The 18,939-nt window shown below is 41.2% G+C and overlaps 1 protein-coding gene across 4 annotated transcripts in view; it reads left to right on the top strand.

The window, feature by feature from the left end:
- Positions 1-18,939, top strand: part of SAP30BP (SAP30 binding protein) — a 46,213-nt gene that overhangs the window by 24,930 nt on the left and 2,344 nt on the right. For all 4 annotated transcript variants that reach the window (XM_067547572.1, XM_067547575.1, XM_067547571.1 and 1 more), the window contains 6 exons: positions 3,858-3,900; positions 11,668-11,756; positions 16,424-16,515; positions 17,022-17,082; positions 17,899-17,950; positions 18,360-18,418. In XM_067547572.1, coding sequence (XP_067403673.1) covers positions 3,858-3,900; positions 11,668-11,756; positions 16,424-16,515; positions 17,022-17,082; positions 17,899-17,950; positions 18,360-18,418 — 396 coding nt within the window. The remainder of the gene's footprint in view (positions 1-3,857; positions 3,901-11,667; positions 11,757-16,423; positions 16,516-17,021; positions 17,083-17,898; positions 17,951-18,359; positions 18,419-18,939) is intronic.

The following is an 18,939-nucleotide window of genomic DNA, read 5'->3' on the forward strand; positions in this document are numbered from 1 at the left end:
GTTGAAGTAAGCTGCCTTGCATCAAGCTAGCTGTGGAAGTGTCTTCATTTAAATTTGGCTCCTGCTGACATAAGTGCCTCTCTATGCCGATTTAATACCCCATCTCCCTGAGCAGCATAGTCATGGTTGATGTAATTAGGTGACAGTGTCAGCATAGACACTGTTGCTTATGTCGATTGTTACTGGCTTTCAGAAGCCATCCCACAAGGCCCCACACCATCAATATAGTCGATGCAAGCACTTCTGGTGTGGACACACACCGCCGACACTAGGAGCCAAGTGTGTGTGCACACAAGTGATTTAATAACTGCGATGGCTGTATGTTGACGTAAGTAGGTCAACAAAATTTTGTAGTGTAGACATGGCCTCAGTTTCAGATTTACTATTTGGCAGTGATTGCTCTAGATGATAGCTGCAAATGACATTTTGAAAATTCAATAACTTTGCCTATATGTGGTAAATGCCCTTCTTAGCCTAGTTATTAGCTTAAAACTATGATAATAAGTAAGTGGCCTGATGAATTTATTTTATTTATATATATTTTTTATTTATATTTGACTTAATTAGCCGGTTATTTGGGAATTTTGCAAATTTCTGAAACCTGCTGAATTTCTGACAGGTTCCCTTGTTCTTAGCAGTATCAGGAGGGTCTCCTCCCATCGTTCTGTGTATCGTGCTCATTCACTTGTTAGTCCTCTAGATATTCATTGTGGAAAAACAAGGAGAGGTTAGAACTCTAGATAAGGGCTAGGCCAGTAGGTGCATACTGAAGTAGTTCTCTTTCCCCATCCCCTCAGAAGAAAAGAGTGATCAAATATCGCCTCACTATGGGTGGAGTGAAAAGTAGGGGGGGTTTCCCCCCCACAAAGTTAAGATTTAAATGTGTGTATTTAGTGTCTAGCTATCCGGGTAAAAAGTGTGATAAAATGTGAATATATATATATAGTGAGGTCTATTAGGAATATGTGGAATAGTCTCCCAGGAGACATAGTGCTTGGGACATGATTAAACCACTCTTAGGAATAATCCTGCATTGGTTGGCAGGGAAGGACCTAATGATTCTCTTCCATATCTGTAACGATGTGAACTTGTTTTTTCATAGGCTTGTCTGTGGTGCTCATTCTGGGTATGTGAGCATTTTGCATTTTATGAATTTGCCCTCACAGCAATCCTGTGAGGTAGGGAAGGATTACCCCCATCTGTAAAATGGGATGCTGAGACACAGATAGTGATTTAACCACAGTCACACACTGTTAGGAATACAGGAACAGACCCCTGATCACCTGAGTCCCAGTCCAGTGCATTAACCTGGAGACAGTGTCCCTCCTTTGGGTAGATACATAAAATGTCCTGCAGACTCCTAATTTAAGTATCTATTTATTTTTAATTTTCTCCTGAGTAGAGTGTGATCTGTCAAAAGGCTTTAAATGGCCTGAGAGAATAGGTGGTAGGGTACCGGCATCTAGAGACTACAATATGGGCGCATTAGCTAAGTATAGGAAGATCAGTACTATCAAAGACACAGTAGTCCAGTCCACTTCAGTTCCACATAAAAGGACAAGGCTGGCTCCTCGCCAGCTGGCTAGCAAGCACATGTGTTCCTCATTGTAACTCATTTTTTAAAATAGCCTCAGCCTTGTTTTTCTGTGACCCAAGTGTACTCGCAGCCACAATGCTTTTTCATGAACGGCTGTAAATATCGCTACCCTGCATTTAGTGCTACAAAAGGAATGCTGGGTTTTGATCCTGAAGGGACTGAAACCCTCTGGGAATTGGTGATTTTTATAATGCCAGCCTGAATTTGGCACAGCAAATTGCCAAATTAGCTTACTGACCTCTCCTCTTCCTTTCACCTAACATAAAAAGCCCCTCCTTCATGGATATAGTGATGAAAGTTTGGTTGCTAAGCAACAAGGGGGCAGCATTGTGTCCATTGCAGGTTGAATGAATAGATTAGTGTTCTGAGAAGCTGAGGAATTTTGGACACAGAGTCCAATGAATCATGAAAAGCTTTTTTTGGGAGGAGGGAGCGTTACTGTTGCCTCTGCTGCTTCAGAGGCCTTGTGTCATTTGGGGTGAATTGTGTAAGAACTAGTAGTTTTCCTGGGACCTTCAAAGTGTTTTGACAGTTGCTTCCCAAACTTCACATTCTCAAGACCACCTTTTTCCATAAACCTTCTCCCTTATGGAAATCCATAGTGCCAAATTCTGCTCTTACATGTGTGTAAATTTAAGTTCAAAATAACCTCACACGAGGACAATTTGGCCCCATGGTTTTATCACTACTTCTACTTAGCTAAATCCTCTCAAATCAGCAAGATTTCCTGTTGTGGTGGGTCGCTCTTGCTCTCAATAGTGCTGCTCAGACATGACGCATCTGATGGTGTTGCTTCTGAGCCTGCATCTCTTGAATTGTAGTGCTGACTCTGATAGTTGGATATTCGTATTCTGTAGTGCTAATCACACTGGGAGTACCTGTTTCTGACTTGGCAAAAGGCTGATAGATGAAAAATTTCACTTCTCCATTTGACTACTTCTCCTTTTTTTCATGGTGATCTTATTGAGATCTTAGACAGCATGGGGGTCTTCCAAATAATTTATATGGGATCTTGTTTCTATTTATCTCCTGTTAAGGGAATTCTAATATATTGAAGTCTGAGTTGTGAATGAATAAAAAGGCTCCCTAATAAAAGGGAGATGTATACTATGGCTTTGCACAATTGGCTAAATGTATTGTGTGTTTAGGGATGGTGGGAACCTTCCTCTGAAGCACTCGGTATTGTCCACTGTTAGTGGTCAGGTACCAATCTTGATGCATCAATGGTCTTCTGATCCAGTTTGGTCAATCCTTAAGACCTGATTTTTTCTTCCTCCACCCCCAGAGTTTTTGAGCACTACAGCTCTCACTGAACTCACTGGGAGCTGAGAATGCTCACTGCTTGTAGAAATCAAGTCTTAATTCCTAGATTAAATTGTGTCCATTTCTTTGAAAGAATAGAAAGTCTCCTATAAGGGTTTGATGGCTTTCATGATGTCAGTACTACTACTGAAAAGAATCTGTGAGTTATAGTGGATCACAAACTGAATGAGTCGTCAATGATACAGTTACAGAAAAGGCTGCTATCATTCGGAGGTATATTAACAGGAGTGTTTAATGTAATTGTCCTACTCTTCTGGTGATTGGTTAGGCCTCAGCTGGAGTACCATGTCCAGTTCTGGACACCACACTTTAAGAAATATGTGAACAGATTGGACAAAATCCGGAGGAGACCAACAAAAATGATAAAAAGTTTCAAAAACCTGACCTATGAGGAAAGGTTAAAAGCACTGGGCATCTTTGGTCTTTAAAAAAAGAGAATAAGAGGGGACCTGATAAGCCTTCAGATATATTAAGGACTATTATAAAGAGGACAATGCTCAATCGTTCTTCATGTCCACTGAAGGCAGGACAAGAAGAATGGGCTTGATCAACAGCAAGGGAGATTAGATTAGGAAAAAATTTCTAATTATAAGGGTAGTTAAGATCTGGAATAGGCTTTCCAGGGAAGTTGTGGAATCCCCATCACTGGAGGTTTGTAAGAACAGGTTGGATAAATACCTGTTGGGGATGGTCTAGGTTTACTTGATTCTGCCTTAACACAAGGACTGGACTTGATGAGTTCTCGAGGTCCCTTCTAGCCCTATATTTCTGATTCTGATGGCAAACATTGCCCTGTATTTAATATTTTACATTCCATTCTTCCTTTTCATCTTTATTTAGCTGTTCTGAACTAATATGAAAACTTGTGTAGTAAATGACTCTGCAGTGCATGAATCAAAAAGATCTATCTTGCTAACGTTGTTTTTTCCTCCCTCAGGAGTTCTCAGAACTGGAGAAGAGAGATCCCCAGGAGTTAGTTGGTAAGTTCACATAACACTATATATTTTAAAACATATATGCACACCATCTCTTCATACATCTCTCTCTCCCTACTGGTGAAAATCATCTTGGATCCCTTCTGTTCATGAAATTTTTAATTTGCTCATTTTCATCTCAATGGAATATTTTCAGTGACATCCTCTACCAGGCTAATGTTTGTTTGTTTGGCTTGAACTTTGGAAGAGAGGCAGTCATGTCCAAAATGTATCCAAATATTTTTATGTGCATATGTCTCTTACATCTAAAATATAAGGGAAATACAAAAAAGGTCAGTTTTTTTTAAAATTCATCTGGAAAATTAAAAAAAGTAATGATTTTGTCCAGGCAGCCTTTTTCAGAACTCGCATATAAGAGGAGAGACTTAACGAAATTGTTGATGAGGCCTTTTTCAGTAACACAATTGCTAATTTGCTTTCTATTTAAAGTATGAATGCAATACAGCACATGGGTAACATTTATTGCCAGTGTGCTAAAGCAGGCATCCCTAGATTATGTAGTATATGTCAACATTGCAAAACTGGCCTGGATGTTTGCCAGCCTAAATACAAAGTCTATTCTCCCATCTTTATCATGAGCAGAAGGATGGTGGGGCACAATCTAATCTCTTACTTGCCTATGAAACAATAACTCTGGGCAAATAGACCTTTGCAAACAGCATGGAGCGGCACTTCACATGCTGCTTTTTGTGTGGCTGTTTAAAAGTGCCTTAATAATTTGAGTTCAACAAGTTCTAACTATCCCTACTCTGCTTAAAAAAGGACCTCTTTTGTAACTGAAATTGCTAGTAAACCTGCACTGTGGCTAACCATAGTAAATTTACCTATGATGATGATAGTTACTAAAATGGAAAGTTGAAGGCGGTGAAGTGAGGGAGTGCTTTGCTGTGTGTGTTACACCCTAACCTGATAGTGTATATCTGAGCTATCAGTCTTTATCTTCCAAAAGAAGACTGCACAATACTTTCAAAAGACGAGCCTGGGAACTTAATACATAGCTGTGCTAGACACTAAAAAATATGGACTGAATAAAGACACTGGATTTATGGCTTATTACAGCAATATATAAGCAACTAACACTTTCCTATCTCTCTCCCAGTTGCTTTCTGCCCCCTTTCTTTCCTCCCTATGACTGGAGGGGTGTTAACGAGCAACTCACCTTGAATGGTCCCTTGAAATATATGTTAACATATTTGTGCTTATGCTAAACAATCTGTTCCATCTTGTGTTTATCTCTGAGTAAGTTTCCCAGACTTGAAGAAGTGCTCTGTTTCAGCTTGAAAGCTTAAAAGCTTGTCTCTTTCACCAGCTGAAGTTGGTCCAGTAAAAGATATTACCTCACCTACTTTGTAGCTTTATATCTGTAACTTCGTGGCACTCAGTCATAAGTATGCATTAAAGTGTTACTCTTCAAATAAGATGTGGGGGATATTAAGCACAACAAGTGTAAGCTATAATTTTCACAGCATCTGTAACTTTGAATTTTCTGACTCTTATGGCATTTTAAAATGCCAGGCTAAACCTTGCATTAACCTAGCTCTTATATTGAGTAGCTATAAATGTGAATTCAGGTCCTATTAAGCCTTTTAAACAGGCTGCTTTTAAACAGGAGGGTTGTCTTTGGGGTGTGATCTGTTAATCTTAAAATGCACATCCACCTGAAATAGGATGAAAAAGATCAGCATTTCAGGGCAAACTGTAAACATGATTGCTCCTCCAGTCACAGGGAGGGAAGGAAGCCATTCTATTGGATGTTTCAAAACTTTTGAAATAGGAAAGGAGGGAGAAAGCAGAGTTTGGAGCAAAGTAATTCAGTGAAAATTCCTTTCTTCTCTGAGACATAAGACTTGTGTTAAATTAAGCCTTAGGTTGAAGTACTCTTACACCCCTTCATCCAAAGACTGTGTTGGCCCTAATACTACTTTCATGCCAGGAGAGTAACCTCTGTCAAGGCTGATGCTCTTGTCACTTTTAAGCCCAAAGCTTGGATGACACACTGTTTGAAGCGTGGGTATGTAGCACCCAATATAATCATATAACACAATCCTGGGTGTCTCAAGTATTGTTCATTGTTAAGGTGGGTTGGAGATGTGTTAAGACTGAGATCTGCATTAACTTCCTTTCCCAACAGAGGCATACAAAGGACAGCTGCCTACAGCTAAACCGTAGTGCTGGGTTACCTAGGGTCAGCGTGTGCCATGCAGGGTTCTATGTGCCTGTCTTCAATCAGACTGAACCTTCTACCCAGTCAGCCTGATGAAGTACTACAATAGTCTCTGCAGTGGAAGAGAGTGTTTTAGTATTGCGGCAAAGTGCCCCTTGAAGGTTTACAGTTCACTTGGAACAAGGATCAAATATCTCAAATGCTTTCAATTCAAAAGGAGCATCTAAAATCTAGCTACAGGACCAACTAGTATATTGAAAATCTTCCATAGAAGCTGTTTCATAACCTCCCTCTGAGCAGAAAGCTGCACAACTTTCTTTCTGTAGATAACTATTCAATATCTCCTTCCCCCTGAAGTTTGAAATACCAGGTTTTTTTTCTAGCAATTATACTGTGCCAAACATTAAAGGGAAGGAGCACGGGGGAGTACAACATACATCAGTGTGTGAAACTTTGTCTTCTGAAGGGATTTTTCTTAGAGCACTTTGCCAGGGAAAAGAACTGCTAGCTGCATGAAAAGTGGGAGAAGTTGTAATGCTGATGGCTGCATCTCCATTTGCTGTTGCTTCCTCTAGCCCTTCTGAAATACATACTATTGCATCGGCCATGGGTGGCAATATACCAATTCTTTTGTTGTGTAAGGAGAGAATTTTATTTCAGCCTATACAAAAGGAAGTATCAGAAAATATGGCCAATACATGCTAGTCTTGCTCTGCATTCCCCAGCCCACAAAGAGCCATTAATTAACAGTGGCCTTTCAAAAATGGATGACTCAGTGGCATATTAATGCCTCAGATTCTTTCCTGTGATTCTGCTCTTCGCTGCTAGGGAATTGTGGAAACCCACATTTCCAGTCATGTACTGGAAAGCAGATCTGTTTCATATTACTACTCCATGTGCCATTGCTTCACAGATCTTTGGCCCTCTTACATACAGAAGTACTATCGGCTGGTGCCACATTATCCATAATGCATGTCTGCTTAAGGTGCCGCACACAAAGATGTCTTGATGTATTTGTTCAGTCACAATCCACCGCTTGAGGAGCCACGCCACACTAAGACGAGGTCTACCCTTGCCACCAAGTTCAGCAGCAGTCGACAGGAGATACACAAGCTTCTCTACTCTTCCTAACTTCTGCTTACTGTGGTGTCTTCAGTTCACTGTGCTGACGGGAAATGCCCTCCCATCAACACAGCGTTACTCCACCTGGTGGAGGTGGATTAGTAGCGTCAATTTCCGGGTCGATTGAGCGGGTCTCCACTTCTGCTCAATCGATACAGATAAATTGATCTGATGGCGACGAATTTGCCACCCTCACTGTGACTAAAGGGCAATGCTTTGATAACTTCCCTTGTGTTTTGTAGAACTCCAGTATGTGGATTGTCTGGAAGTCTTTCACTTTGTACATGTGCAGCCTGCTTATCAAATGCTCTCTTGTCTCTTTGATTTTCACTCCAGAATAAAAAACTAGCTAAACAGTTTGTATAGGAGAAGTAAACTCCTGCCTGTTTCCAACTCTTCTTCCCCCGCCACCTCCCCTACACATAGTCTTTAAACGGTGAATGGCCATTTATTTGAGCTAGATTGCTAGAAGGAACTGACTGCTATACCGTTTTCTCTTTGGCATCTACATTTTTGTCACCTTTTCTACCCTCCCCCACTTTTTTTGTTGTACAGCTTGTGTTGCCTGGTGTGTTGACCAGAAAAACTACCCATCTGGAGATTAAAGACAGCAGGCTTTGATTTGATGCTCTGTCTGGTCAAGAACCATGGCAAGCAAATATTAATTGACTGCTGGTGCTCTGAACCTTTCCCAAGCACATCCTAATGGTTTAATGGACCTGTAGCGTCTTACCCAAAATGCAGGCATGAATGCATGCTAGGCTTCTTTCACCCTTCTTGGAATGAATGCAGTGGCTACCCAAAAAGAAATGAGTAGCTATTAAATTACACAGGTTAATTAAATGCAGTTGAAATCTTAAACTACATTGTCAGTTGGTAAAGAGAAATCCACAGACCTAGCAAATTGGCTATCTGTGCACACTTAGGAGGAGAGGATGCCTTGATTTACTGATCTAGCAGTATCCTGGGGACATGCTCCCAAATATACTTAAACCACCAGCTGATTCATGCAAGTCTGTCTTATGACCTGTTCTTTGTGAATTTTCTCATCCCAATCAGATCTATAGCTGCCAGGTATGAATAGTTACATATTTAGCCAGATCTTGGGTGTGCCTGAAATGGTGACTCATGCCAGCAGTGACTTCCTGAAATCCTTTAGACTGGGAGCGAGCAGATTGCAGAAGCTGCAGCCAATGTCACTGCCTCTGACTTGCATAGAAAGCAAAGCTTTGATCTTGGCAGAAATAACAGGATGCACAGGGCAATTGGATATGTCCTGTCAGCACACACCATGGCATCACTTTCTAGTACGTTCACACCAGCATACGTGGAAAGAGATGTAGAGAGCATAGTTCTTACCTCTGCATTGTTTACATAAAGGCTCTCCAAGTCATGAACAAATAAGACTTGTTAAATCAGCAGGTGTGGCTGATTTCTCAATATTCAGGAGTTTTCAAGATCCTCCTGAATTACAATCCATGTACCAAGTAGGAAAAAATGTAATGGAAAAGAGGGCTCTGGAATCTTATTTTGGTATATACGATAGAGAGCTGGAGAGAAGGTTATAGTACCGCACAAGTAGGACTATAAGCTCCTCTTTGCTGTACCTAGCGCTGAATGTAGACTAGGATAAATAACTAAAACCTTTTCTACTCCATTCCTAGTAAAGCATACCTTTTGAAAAAAATACCATGACACTCCTTCCTCCAAAGACTTTTCTCTGGATACACTATTCCTTTTATGCCAGAAGGTCAGGCACTTAACTGGTTTTACAGTTTGGTGGAAATTATTCACTTGGCTCTAAACCCAGGGGACTAGCTCCCAGATCTGTGAATCAGGATTAGCCTAGCCCAGGTGTGAGCATTGCCACTGCAAAGTCCTATCTGAATTACCATGTCTTTATTGTTTCTGCCCTTACCTATGTGTCTGGGGGCATATCCCATGGTTCTTTGTGCTGGGGTGCTCTAGGATTAATTCCAAGTCATTTGTGTTAATTGCATGAGAATTTGCCACTTCGGGAGGGGATTGTGGGAAGGGAATTGGAGGACTATTGGCAATTGTTTGTGGATTTTTTTACCTGTTCTCCCGGCAAAGTGGGCAGATTCCAGTAAGATTAAAGTGAAGCCTGGGATCTCACCCAGACCTCCAGCTGAGTAGGGGAGCATGGATTTAAAGCACCTCCAAACCCAGTTAGAGGTTTTCTGTCTGGATGGTGGGGGGGTTGGGCTAAAACTGGGTTAACTGTTCAGTGAAGACATAACCTTACAGTGAGGTGTGCACGCTGTACAGGAAGGGAGGTTGAGTTGCACATCTAGGTAGTGTGAATAACTGAGCACTCCCATATGCTTCAAACATAGACAAGCAAAGAAGGAATTTCTCTTCTGTGAAGTACTATTTTGCACTTCCATATATCCTTTTATTTCACTTATGGATCCTCTAACCACCTGCAGAGAAGCTGTGAAAGAGTCATGGGTCTTGAATTTGGAAGGGCTGTGCCTGGATTTAATTTGGCTTCTTTACACTATATAAATCTGGATTGGGTTAGGTAGCCTTCTTGCTCTTGTAATCTTTCAGCCAATAATGTGAATGCATTATGAACCCAATAATCTGTTTCACCTTCTCTGGAGTATGTCGTCTCTTTTTTGTCACTTAATATTTCTGTGCACTCGCTCAGATCTTCCTATATTTCTGAAATATTAATTCAATTAGCGACATCCCCCATCCCGCCAGCAGCTGTAACCTATAACAAATGTGGCCTTGTTGTCCGGGCGCCCCAGAGTGACTGCCTTTCTGTAGGGGCTTTGGCAAGCTTTCCCTTCTCCATAGAAGCATGCGTGCTCTTTGTAAATGCCAAAGGACACTTCTTTGTTTACTTGCAATTGCTGAAGAATTTAACTCTCCGTAACATCCTGATAGAGCAGAATGAGTGGTCGCCTGCCAGGTTTGCATCCTCTGCTGTTGTCCTTGTTGCTTTACATTCTTATAAAAGGAAGAAAAAAAAAACCCTTAACGTTGAAGTTTATCTACAGCATTAGTTATGTTACCATGCCATCTTGTCTTCTGATGCAGATTCTATATTCTGTCCTTTCGGGGGCCCGTTTGGGCTTTAATCAAAGAGAGTTTAACTTGGATGTTCTGGAGCTGCAATTTAATCAACTCTTTCTTGTAGCTATGGAATCACAAATGTGAATGTCTCAAGAGTGACATGACTTTTGGGTGCTGGCGGAAACTATCTTCATAGCAAGTCCATGACTTTGGAATCTGTTCCCTGTGCAAACATGATTAAGGGCAAACCTGGCCACTTTCAGAATCTGTTATGAGACATCTCTTTGCCCAGGCACTCTCAACTGATTAAATCCTGGTTTCCTAGCTGAGAGGTAGAGCTGCAGAACACATGGGAGCTTGGTATTCTGTTTTACAGAGAATACCACGGTGCACGCAGATACCACAGTGGTGGTCACCAGCATTAAAAATGAGTTGTGGAACAATGTGTCAAACCTATACAGTTGTCGTCAGTCTCACTGAATGTTTTTTGCTCTTTTTAGTAATAGCCTGACTCCATACGTAGAAATCAATATTTTCTTAAGAGATGCTGTAACTTGAAGCTGAGGACTGAAACTGTGAGTGCTAACTCCTGGCAACTATTGTGTGCCTGTTTTCAGACCGCTTCATTTGTGATGTAAAGATGCTGTCCTGAAATAAGCAGAGTCCAAATTTGATCACTTCCAAAAATGAAAGACCATGATCTGGGCTAGTTTAGGTTTTTTCCTCCCTTTGGTTCTTCTCTTGCACAGTATGGAACTCTTCATGGGATTATATGCTGAAGAGCAGGAGGGAGACTGGCTACAGACTGCACATTGTCTGAATCTTTCAGAGCAAGACTGCAGAGTAATTGGTGTGCACAGTTCGGTGTGGAGGTGAAAGCACATTGTGGGCACAATGAATAGGGTGGTACACAGTGCTGGGATAAAATAATGCCTCTTGCGCAGCTTTTGTTCCTGTACTTGCCAGAGCCATTTGAGTCTGACTTCCCCCCTCCCCTTGTCCACACACCCCTAAAAAGCAAACTGCTAGCTGCTTTGGAGCAGAAGGGGTGGTAGATAAAGTTGGAAAATCACTTGCTTTTCACAGTGCAACTAAATAAATTCTTGTGTTCATGAAAGTGAAGGATTAAGCCCTGGCTGTCGCTAGATATAGTGTAAGGTGAATGCAAGTTCTGCACAAACTTCCTGCACACTTCACTGACCATGCTCTTCAACCTCCATTCTGCAAAAGTCCTTAAGTACTGAGCCCCCTGCACAACATTGCACAAATTACTTTGGGTGCTGACTTGCAGCATCCCCCCCCCCCCATTTTGCCAATCCCAAATCCTCAAAATGAGGATGTAAAATGAGTGTTCGTGACTTGGGTTGGCTTAAAACTGCATGCAGTGGTGCCAGATCTCATGTCCTGATCTTTCGTTGCAGCCTCCTTCTCAGAGCGAGTAAGAAACATGTCTCCTGATGAGATCAAAATCCCTCCAGAACCTCCAGGCAGGTGTTCCAACCACTTACAGGTAGGTACAAACCCCCTTCCAGTTTGTCATCTCTAAGGATTTGTGTCTGAAATTTCAGTTAACCGGTGGACCAAACATCCTAAGAGCTGGTAAAAAGCAGAAAAACAGATTCCCACAGAATCCAAACCATTTGAGAGAGATTTTTTTTACTCAATCTCCTACAAGTCAAATACAGAGTAAAGGTTCCCCCCACATGCTTACCGCACTACAGCAAGGTCGTTCACACGGCACTGAGCAAAATGACACATTCATTGACTAGGGAGGAACTGCATTTATCACCTTAGCTGCATTTAGAAACCGAATTGACAAACTCTCCTTCCCATTTCTAACTGTAGGAAGAATTGTACCATGGAAACAAAAAACTTATGTAAGTAACTCTTGCCCTGCTTCCAGAACTACCCAGGAATAAATAGCTAGGATGGAAACACGTACTGCAGCCCAGTGCTGAGCTGAAATTCAAAAGTGGTGGGTTCTGTTCTAAATCAAGAAACTGCCATCTTTGCTGGGGTTCCACACTTAGTAGTTCTCCATCTAACTGTGTCACATACTTCCACAAGTTCTTTAACACTGCAGTTAAACACTTACAGCTGATCCGTGTCAGCTGACTTAGGCTCATGGGGCAGGCTGTGGGGCTGTTTAATTGCAGTGTGGACATTTGGGCTCTGGCTGGAACCGACTCTGGGACCCTTCTGCATTTTGCTGTGACATTGGGAGTACATTTCCCAGACCTGAAAAAGAGCTCTGTGTGGCTCGAAAGCTTGTCAATCACACCAACAGAAATTGGTCCAGTAAAAGATATTTCTTCACTCACCTTGTCTTCCTTTCTGAGGCAGATGTGGAGCTGGATTTAGGGGGAGATAGGAGAATGCATACAATTGTATAATTGCTCCTAATGCTTCCTTGTGATGAAAAGTGGTCTGTTTGCATATGATGCTAATGCAGTCTTTTATCATATTAGTAGGGGAGGTGCTGTCCTCAACTTAACTGCAAAGCGAAAGGGACAGAATTATCTACTGGTAGTGTGCTTGGCACATACATAGGCATAGCAGAATTTGATTTTTTTTAAATATAATTTTGACTGATAATATCAATATTTATTTTTAAGCATTTTGTTTTTATCTATTTGAAGCTTCACAGTTGTGGGAAATTGTGCAAGGGGGGGGTCAGACAGTAATTATTTAATGACAGTAGCCATTAAGATGCAAAAAGTTAAAGCTTTATAACTGTTAGAACATAAATTGTCAACATTACATGAAAATATACAATGTATATAGCCTTAAATCAAACCGTAAAGTTCCCAAGCGGCATTTTTCTTTCTTTGCCTATTGGTAGATTTTGTTTGTTATCGAATTGTGTGTGTAGAGCGAAATCTGTTTATCAACATTTATTGATTGACCTGATCCTTCCAAGCTGCTACTCGTGTGTTTCTAGGAGCACTGTCCATAGAAATGTGCAGCAACCCCTTTGTGTATCAAAACTGCTATTTCCTGGAACAAGTGGAAGAATACCTCAAATATTACATAATAGTGGTCCCCATTCTTGTATGCCATAGATTGGGGGAAGGTAAATGAAGGATGTATGGGGCTACCGTTTCCTGCCATCTGCTAGTAGGTTTATTTGTGGTGGACAATTTTAGCTGACAGTGGTGAAGAACTGTTGTGGGGAAACCTCCAAAAGGTGAGTTACAAACCCGTAATGGTTAGTAAGTCATTTTGAATCACAAGTACAGAATGCGTCTTCTTTGTGCAGTGTACCCTGACGCACCCATTAGTTCTGTTTTGTTCTGCAAGAGATTTTAATGGTGTGACATCAGTGATGAGTAAGAGTGCATAGGTCTGAGGAATGCAGTAAACTGGTGCAAAGATCTGATGAATTAAGCAGATTCATTTCCTTTCCCTGCAGTCTCTACCTTGTGTGGAATACGTCTACTTCAAACTACCTTTAAAGAATGGAGATTCCCTCCATTTTTGCAAGCAGAGGAAACCACCTTTTCCAAATTGCACAACTAAAACACTGCATTTCTGTAGAGAGGCTTAACATGCTTTGGAAATTCAAAAATAAACTGTCCTAGGGATTTATTCCATTGGTGTGTCTACATTTCTTTGGTCAGGTTATCCCTCTAACATGCTGTATTTTCAAAAGCTGTATGCAAAGTGGAGTTTCTTTCCTACTATCAAGGTGACCCACTAGTTCTTTGCCTTGTGGAAGTTCCAGATGCTAAATATGAAGACTCATTCTTGATGGTACTATCAGAATTTTCAGTGATTGTTGCAACTGTTCACTCAAAACTTGTGGTGCATCCTTTGAACATGTTAATAGGGTAATTGTGAAACTACACTGGGTATTCACATTTTGAATGCATTTGTGAAGGCCTGTTGGAAACTTAGCCTAAAAGGTTAACTTTTATTGAGGAAATAGCAATTTCATATCTGATACTTGACTTTCCATCGAAGGATTTTGCTACTCTGTGTAAACTGTAGTAAAATTTGCTACACACAGAATCGTACAAATGCAAGACTGGAATTGACCTCCTTGAATTGGGAATGTATTATCCACTTTTTACACAAAGGGAAACTGAGACCTGAGTGGTTAAGTGACTTGCCCAAGGTCAATGGCAGAGCTGGGAATATGAATTTGTATCTTCTGCCTCCAAATTTTGGATTTCAGCCACAAGATCTTAATTTTCCTATTAAAGTCTCTGGAATTTCACTTTCTATTAAATAGTTTAGCCTTTTAAGTAAGTTGCCTATTTTGCTTAGCAGCAAAATGGCTTCTTCTCGTGCAAGATTTAAATACCAATTGCAATTTAAAACCTATCAACTAGCTACTTTTCCCAGGTTGTTCAGGGTTGAAAGTGCATCTTCCCTCTTCTGCTTATATACTTCTGTGCTCCCTGTTAGGCACCCTGCCTGAGATCATTAAAGTAGGGAGTGCCTTTTGAACTTTAGTGTTGCCCTGCTGAGCAAAAAAGACGCAGTTTTCCTTAAATCAGTGCCTTCCTTTTGGAAGTTAGATTGTATTCCGTGTTTCCAATCCTCTGAATCTGTTTAAGTTGCCTTTCCCAAGCGGTTCAAGTTTCACTGGAATATTCCCTACATTATGCAACTGCAGGATTTCCACTGCACTGGCCACCTTTGACCAAAGACTTATTCACAAGCATGTAGTTACCAAGAGCACGTCGCTGACAGTGGACATCATCAACAGTGCCTACAGATAACATTTGTTTGCTCTGGCATCTAAAGTTGGATTTCCAGCAAAATCCTGCTCCCCTTGCCTTGTGTTACCAGTGTCTGGGAGTGAGCCATGTCCTTTTCTTGAGATAGCCCAGAGATAGTTCTAATTCTCTCATCCATTCTCAAAATCTCAGGTGTGCAATCGAACACTTGAATTGCACTGTTCAGTACAAATGCTGGTTGCCTAGTTTGAGCTGTTGGCATAAATCCATATTTTACTGCCTCTGCCTTTAACTCCCGAGTACTTTCATGTGATCTATCATTTAGAGCCTGAGGAGAGGAGCATTGATCCTGGCTGCTTATCCCCAAATCAGTTTTCTGGGATTTCATCAATTCTCTCAGTAACTTAGTGGGGAAAATGTTGTGTGGACTCTGAATCTCACTGTTAATCTAATGCCTCCTAAATCAGACTTGGTTAGCAGTCCTGCCTAAGAGGAAAGACTTTAAGGAAATGTGAAGTGGGAGGGCTCTTTCACTTTTCAGCTGTGCCTCCTCCACCCTAGTCTAGTCTGTTCTGCTGTCACTTTTCCAGGCCAGGATAGGTGCTTAAATGCTTCGCTGTTAATAAAGGAGGTGGAAGTTTCTTGAAGCAGTTTCAGGACTGGACATAATCATAAGGAACCATTCAAGTTCTGTTAAGGGGATGAGCTGCTGTTGAGGGACGGTATTTAATCCATTAATTGCCTCACTAATGCTTGCCCTCCTCAAGCCCCTGGCTGCTTTCAAAAGCAATTCATCAAATGTTGTACTTATCTGGGTGGACAGTCTTGATAACGTGACCTCTTTGCTGACTCCCCCTGCAGTTTATATGGTGGTGGCAAATGCTTTGATTTTGGGGTTTGTTTTTTTAACTCAATTGAAAGTGTAGAAACTGTAGGGGATTGGGGGCGGGTGTTTTCCTTTGAAGAAAATTTACCCCACCTTTTAAAAGAGAGTCTTCTCTCATTTCCCCCTCTTTCCAAGTGTGATGCTGGCATGTTGAACATAACATAAACTGCCTGAGACAAAACCTCTTCATGAAATGAATTCATCTCTTCCTTTTGGGAGCTGAAAGAAGCAGGGCAGGGTTTTACTTTGCTTTGTTTTGTTTTACTACTCTTTCTACCGTCATTGATGCTGCAGGGAGACTTAAGCGAACTCTCAAAGCAGGGAGGCACAATGGCTCATTTAAGAGCTCAGTAGCTCACCCTGTATAGTGGATTATGCGTAGAGGGGAGAGTGATTTTTACTTTTGAGTCTGAGAAGAGACAATGTTACTGCAGTGTGCCTGCTTCACCCTTCCTGCCTCTGAAAAATGACTGTTCTAAGATGCGGGAGGGCCATTTAGGGTTTAACTATGCAGAAATAAGACAACCATGTTTATGCATATCAAATATCTCCTACCTGTGTGTTACTACTTGGTGTTGGCACTTACACTGTTTCCTTTTTACCTAGGATAAGATTCAAAAGTTGTACGATAGGAAGATAAAAGAGGGTATGGACATGAACTATATTATTCAGCGGAAGAAGGAATTCCGTAATCCCAGGTGAGTTTTCCCTTTGGGGCTACAACACCACATGAAAGCTAATCCCAAGACTTGTTCTCACTGCTGTTGGAGTCGTATCAGAAATTGGGGATGTTGAGCAATAGATGCTGTTTCTTGCTGATTTCATAAGAAGTGAATCTAGAAAAACATCTCAGAAATGAGTGAGTACGAGGTCTTTGGAGATCCATGTAACCGCAACTGAAAAAGTGTGGGGGACAAATTTCAAAACCAAGTATGTGGAGCTTTAGGTATAATTCTGTGGAAGGCATGTGTTGGAGTTGAGAGATGAATCTCTAGCTGCAGGGAGGAATAACCAGGGTTTATATGTTTTACGTACTGTGGTAGTGTTCATGGGTCTTCAGAGTGTTGCTTTTGCCCCCTGATTCTGCAGCTGGCCCATTGAAAAGAAGCACCAGCCTCTCTGTATCAACAAACTTGATGAGCTTAAACTTGGAAAAGGGAGGGGGAAAGCTAGAAATAAACTAATGGTGGTTGTTCTGTCTCAGCATCTACGAAAAGCTGATCCAGTTTTGTGCAATCGACGAACTCGGTACAAATTATCCCAAGGTAAGAAGAATGAAAGATTTTCTGGGAGATGGGGTGGATACGTAAAGCTCTCATCAGTTCTGGCTCTTTTCTTAGGCAGGTCACTTAGGTCTTCATGCTTTAGGGCTGATGACTGAAATAGTCAGCTAGAGATCTATCTGCAGTTTGATCTCCAGTTGCATTGAAATAAAATGTGCTCTGTGTAACGGTGTACCCCAACAGCTGTAGCTTTGCCATATGGACTTTGATTCTATGGCTGGGGACAGCTAATTTGGGGGTTCATAGTGATATCGGTAAAATTCTACTGTGGCCTGTCAGTCTTTCAGGATGCACAAGTTTGGGAAACAAGTGTCAACTTGCAATGAGAAATACTTGGGTTAGGACCGTAAAAGGAGCCAAAGAAAGTTAGGCACCTGGGAGTTGGGTGTCCATTCATGTTAGCCCCGTCAGCCTCAACATCTTGAAAGATATCTGATTGTTCACACCTGAAATATAGCGGTCAGAAGAGCATCACATGACTTGCCTCACCCATAAGAGATTAATAGATTCTTAGTTTATGTAATATCTTTTATTGGCCCAACAGTAAAAGATGTTACCTCCCTCACCTTGTCTTTCTGATAACCTGAGACCAATACAGCTACAACTATCCTGCATATGAACCTTTTATGTCTGAATGGGATGTAGGAGAGGGGCAAAGAGAGCTGTAGTGAATATTTCCCACTCTTCCTTTTGGTGTTTTAATAGAAGTATATGTTTGATGCTGAGTGAAATGTTGAAGCGTTTTGCATGTCTTGCTATTCAAACAGGTACTGAAATAATAAACTTTCTCTCTCTCAGGACATGTTTGACCCTCATGGGTGGTCTGAGGACTCCTACTATGAGGCACTAGGTAATCTTAAGGATATTTTTCTTTAAGTTCTTTCTGATCACACTGACAGCTTTTACCCCTTCAGTGCTACTGAATCATGCTGGAGCTTTAGCAACAGTTTTTTAACTGAACACCCTTTTGAATGAATGGAAAGTCAGAACATGCCTGCCATGTTCTGGTAAGGCACTAGTCCAGTTTGGTTAGACAGTCCTATTGTTGGTCTGAGATATAAGCAGGCTCTGGTTGCAGTGAAGAGGCTGAAGACATGGAATGTTGCCTTGATAGAAAGTGAAAAGATATTTTGTAACTTATTCAATAGTTTTCTGTATGTGGTACCTTGTCCATTGGGGGAGGGGTGTTGTAATTCTTCATCTCCACTGCTTTGCTGAATCTCCTGCTTTTTATAACTTCTTGTATCAACCCTTTTTAGCCAAAGCACAGAAGATTGAAATGGACAAACTAGAAAAGGCCAAGAAGGAACGCACGAAGGTAATCAATCTCTAAATTCCATAATTCTTGATTAATCTTCAGCCTTCATTCATCCTTTGCTGGAATTCATTCCACTGCTTCACGTTCCTCCATGAGCAACTTCTTGTATTGACCATTATAACAGATAGTTTTAGAAGGTTCTGGCCTCTTCCCCTTATTCATTTCTTCGCCAACTGTACCGATTTAATTTTTTGGCCTTTCCTTGGAGGTCAGTTTCTCCCCAGGCTCTTAAGTGCTTTTACTCCTTGAGTCCCATCCAGTTTTGTAAATGTTCTTGAATCAGAGCATGCAAAACTGCACCAAGTATTCCAAATACAAGAAAAACAATACTCTGTAAATAACTATCTCCTTAGTCTTTTCACACTATGCCCCAGTCATGCAGCCTAATGTAGCTTAATTTCCCCAGAAAATCACACTCAGCTCAGACCTAGTTCCTATTCTCTCTCTACCACTTTAACACTATCCAGATCCATCTCAACCCCCTCGATACCTGAAAATGTCTTGGCCTATTAGGAAATTGA

The sequence above is a fragment of the Emydura macquarii genome, unplaced genomic scaffold, assembly GCF_026122565.2.
Source record: "Emydura macquarii macquarii isolate MOO-44397 ecotype Brisbane River unplaced genomic scaffold, CSIRO-AGI_Emac_v2 contig_1230, whole genome shotgun sequence".
NCBI lineage: Eukaryota > Metazoa > Chordata > Testudines > Chelidae > Emydura > Emydura macquarii.